This window comes from Bufo gargarizans, chromosome 4, assembly GCF_014858855.1.
Source record: "Bufo gargarizans isolate SCDJY-AF-19 chromosome 4, ASM1485885v1, whole genome shotgun sequence".
Classification (NCBI taxonomy): Eukaryota; Metazoa; Chordata; class Amphibia; order Anura; family Bufonidae; genus Bufo; species Bufo gargarizans.
In genome coordinates this window covers 30,225,290-30,228,299 of record NC_058083.1, presented here as the reverse complement: position 1 = coordinate 30,228,299, position 3,010 = coordinate 30,225,290, and the positions used below count along the sequence as shown (strand labels likewise).

At 42.5% G+C, this 3,010-nt stretch overlaps 1 protein-coding gene across 1 annotated transcript; it reads right to left on the bottom strand.

The window, feature by feature from the left end:
* Nucleotides 1-492: 492 nt before the first annotated feature.
* Nucleotides 493-1,410, bottom strand: LOC122935151 (vomeronasal type-2 receptor 26-like). The gene has a single exon (XM_044290916.1). The coding sequence runs from the start codon at nucleotides 1,408-1,410 to the stop codon at nucleotides 493-495; it is 918 nt and encodes a 305-aa protein (XP_044146851.1).
* Nucleotides 1,411-3,010: the final 1,600 nt, after the last annotated feature.

Below are 3,010 nucleotides of genomic sequence, written 5' to 3'. Positions count from 1 at the left end.
CAAAGGCTCTGACGTTTCATTTACAGAGCCGGGCCCCAACCTCAAGCAGGAAGAAGTCTGTAAACGAGATGTCACTGCCGGAGCCTGGTGAGTGACGTCAGGGGTCACGTGACCCGCATCGGGCGTGTGGAGACACAGCAGAATAAATAATGAATGTACATTAGAAATGTGTTTTTAATAATGTTTTAAGCCACCTTAACATATATTGATTTAAATCCGATACCCCTTTAATTAAAAACAGATTGAGGAAGATCCAGACCGATACGAGAGTAGATATATAACTAAATAATACAAATATAAAAGAGTAATAAATACAGATGCAGCCGAGCTAAACTTGATGGTTAACGCATTAAGTAAATAATAGGAAGAGAAAGGTAACTAACTTTTCAATGGATTTCAATGGCTTTTGTCACGAGAAAACCAAGATAAGACTGTGCCATGTGTTATCAGAGTCAAGTTTAGCTCGGCTACAACTGTACATTGAAACACAACTCAAAATTCTCCTGTACAATGTCTTCTTATGACCCTTATATTGGACTTTGTGTTGAGTTCTGGTCTCATTAGAATAATGTAACATTTGGGAATGAAGATACAGCCCAGAAGTCCAGCACTGGAAGAGGAGATGGCAAAAACTTCCACAGCCACCGTGTACTTCCCCTTGGTGCTGAGGTAGGCCGGGATGAAGGAGATCCACACACTGCAGAAGACCAGCATGCTGAAGGTGATGTACTGAGCCTCATTGAAGGTGTCTGGAAGTCTTCTGGCCAAGAAAGCTACAATAAAGCTCATCATTGCCAGAAATCCAATGTAGCCAATGGACAAGTAGAAAGCAATGGCAGATCCCTCAATACATTGTAAGATTATCTTTCCAACCTCTAGTCCAGTGTTATAATCTGGGAATGGTGGAGAATAAAACAACCAGAGGACACAGATCAAAACTTCTCCAGATGAACCTATAACAAGTAAGGATGTGGAGAGGTGTCTCTTCATCCACTGCCTCAGTGTCCTGCCTGGTTTAATGGCTTGAAAAGCTAAGACTACAGTCACTGTTTTAGCTAAGACTGAAGAAACTGCAAGGCTAAAAATGATTCCAAAAGTCACTTGTCGGAGGAGACATGATATATCTGAGGGACGTCCAATGAATAAGAGAGGACATAAAAATGAGAAGATGAGTGAGAGGAGAAGTATGAAACTGAGATTCTGGTTATTGGCTTTCACAATTGGAGAATCTTTGTTTTTTATAAATATCGCCAACACAACTATAGTCACAAGGCAAAATGTAAGATTTATAATAATTAGAGATGACCCCAGTGTGTCTCCATAAGACAGGAATTCAATCGGTCTTGGAACGCAGGAATCTCTTCTTCCATTTGACCAGTCATCGTTAGGACACACTAAGCATGTTCCCATATCTGCAATCAAGAAATGATTATATTTTACCATTGTAAATTTGGCAGAAATGTCAATTTATAGTAGTAGTCATGACATCACTGGCCTGCGGGAAACAGCAAGAAGGCCGCGGTGCTACATCCAGCGCCACTGCCTTCTCAAACAGCTGATCGCCAGAATTCCCAGGTGTCGGACCCCCACCGATCAGATGCTGATGATCTCTGCAAAGGATACATGCCCAGTAATAAAAAGCTACAGAACCCCTTTAATGACCCACATTTTGTGTCCTTTGAGGATGTAGCCAGGTTTTCTCATTTTGCCTCTTTGCATTGGGGCTCCAGATTCTTTGAACCTTTTCCCTTCATGAGGTTTTGTTTTTAATAGGATTAGATGAACTTTCCCATGGTGCTGAGCTGGATTAAATTTCCTTTCATTACATGTATTTTTATTTTTTATCTCAAAAGGAAATTTTAATTGTGATACTTATTTTATGACTATAATGAAATATATGAAGTGTTCTGATAGTATGTGATCGGTTGTTGGGATATTTGGAGAGGATATCTGGACACTGCACTGAGCTATACGTAATTTTTACTAAACCTAATTATATGATAATTCCCCTGTTACACGGGCGGCTCAAGCTCACTGCTGCTGCTTTACATCCTAATCTTCACCAACCAATGACTAGCAACCAGTAGATATTTAAGGCATTTTCCCTGGTAGGTTTGCCTACCTCTGCCTGTTTCTTGATTGTTTCTCTATTGCCTAACCTGACCTGTGCATGATTTTTCATATTGATCCAGTCTCGCTTGCCGTGACCTTGGTTCTGGTTCTCAGATTTGCATGTATTCTGCCTGTCCTGACCTTGGCCTGTCACTGACTATGAGTTTGATTGATCTCTCGGTGCCCTGAACCAGTGTCTCTGACTCTCAAAAGCCAGCTACCCAACCACAATGGGATTATTCCTGAAGGTAGCGGCCTGGTGGTTCCCTGCAGTGAAGTCTAAATCCCTGTTTGGGGATAAAGTGTAAATACCTGCGGACTGGCTGCATAACACCCTTAGATCTAGCCCAAAGTCAAACCGGTTGGTTGGTACAGTGTTTCCACAGCAACTGCCATAACATTCCCTTGATTACAATTTCTTTGTGTAACATCCTGAAGTATGTCACTAAAACTACTGTCACCCCGCTACATGATGTTAAGTGTATATGTGTTATCATCCTGTGTAATCTTACATTGCATTTTCCATTATATGGATTTTCTATGTCTGTTTTATATAAATTGCTGTAATTCTCCATGTACACCAGTAGGTGGCCGCAATGTGTAGGCATTCTATAGACAGTTTAGTATATCTAGGCTGGAATAGTCCATTCCAGGCTAGCTCCCCCCCTTTCTGAGGAGGAGTGGATGGTTCCCACTTCCTACCTCATGGGGAGGAAGGAAAGTTCTAGGCAGTGTACCAGCCACCCCCTGGTGGGGTAGGTTGTGTTAGTAGGAGCTCCCAGAACCAGGGATCCCAACCCTGGATCCCGCCTCGGCTGAGGCCAGGATCCATCTTCCCAGCTTGAGCTATCCGCCTCAGCTGGTTGACCAGATAAGCTGCCATCTCCAGCCTCCAGGA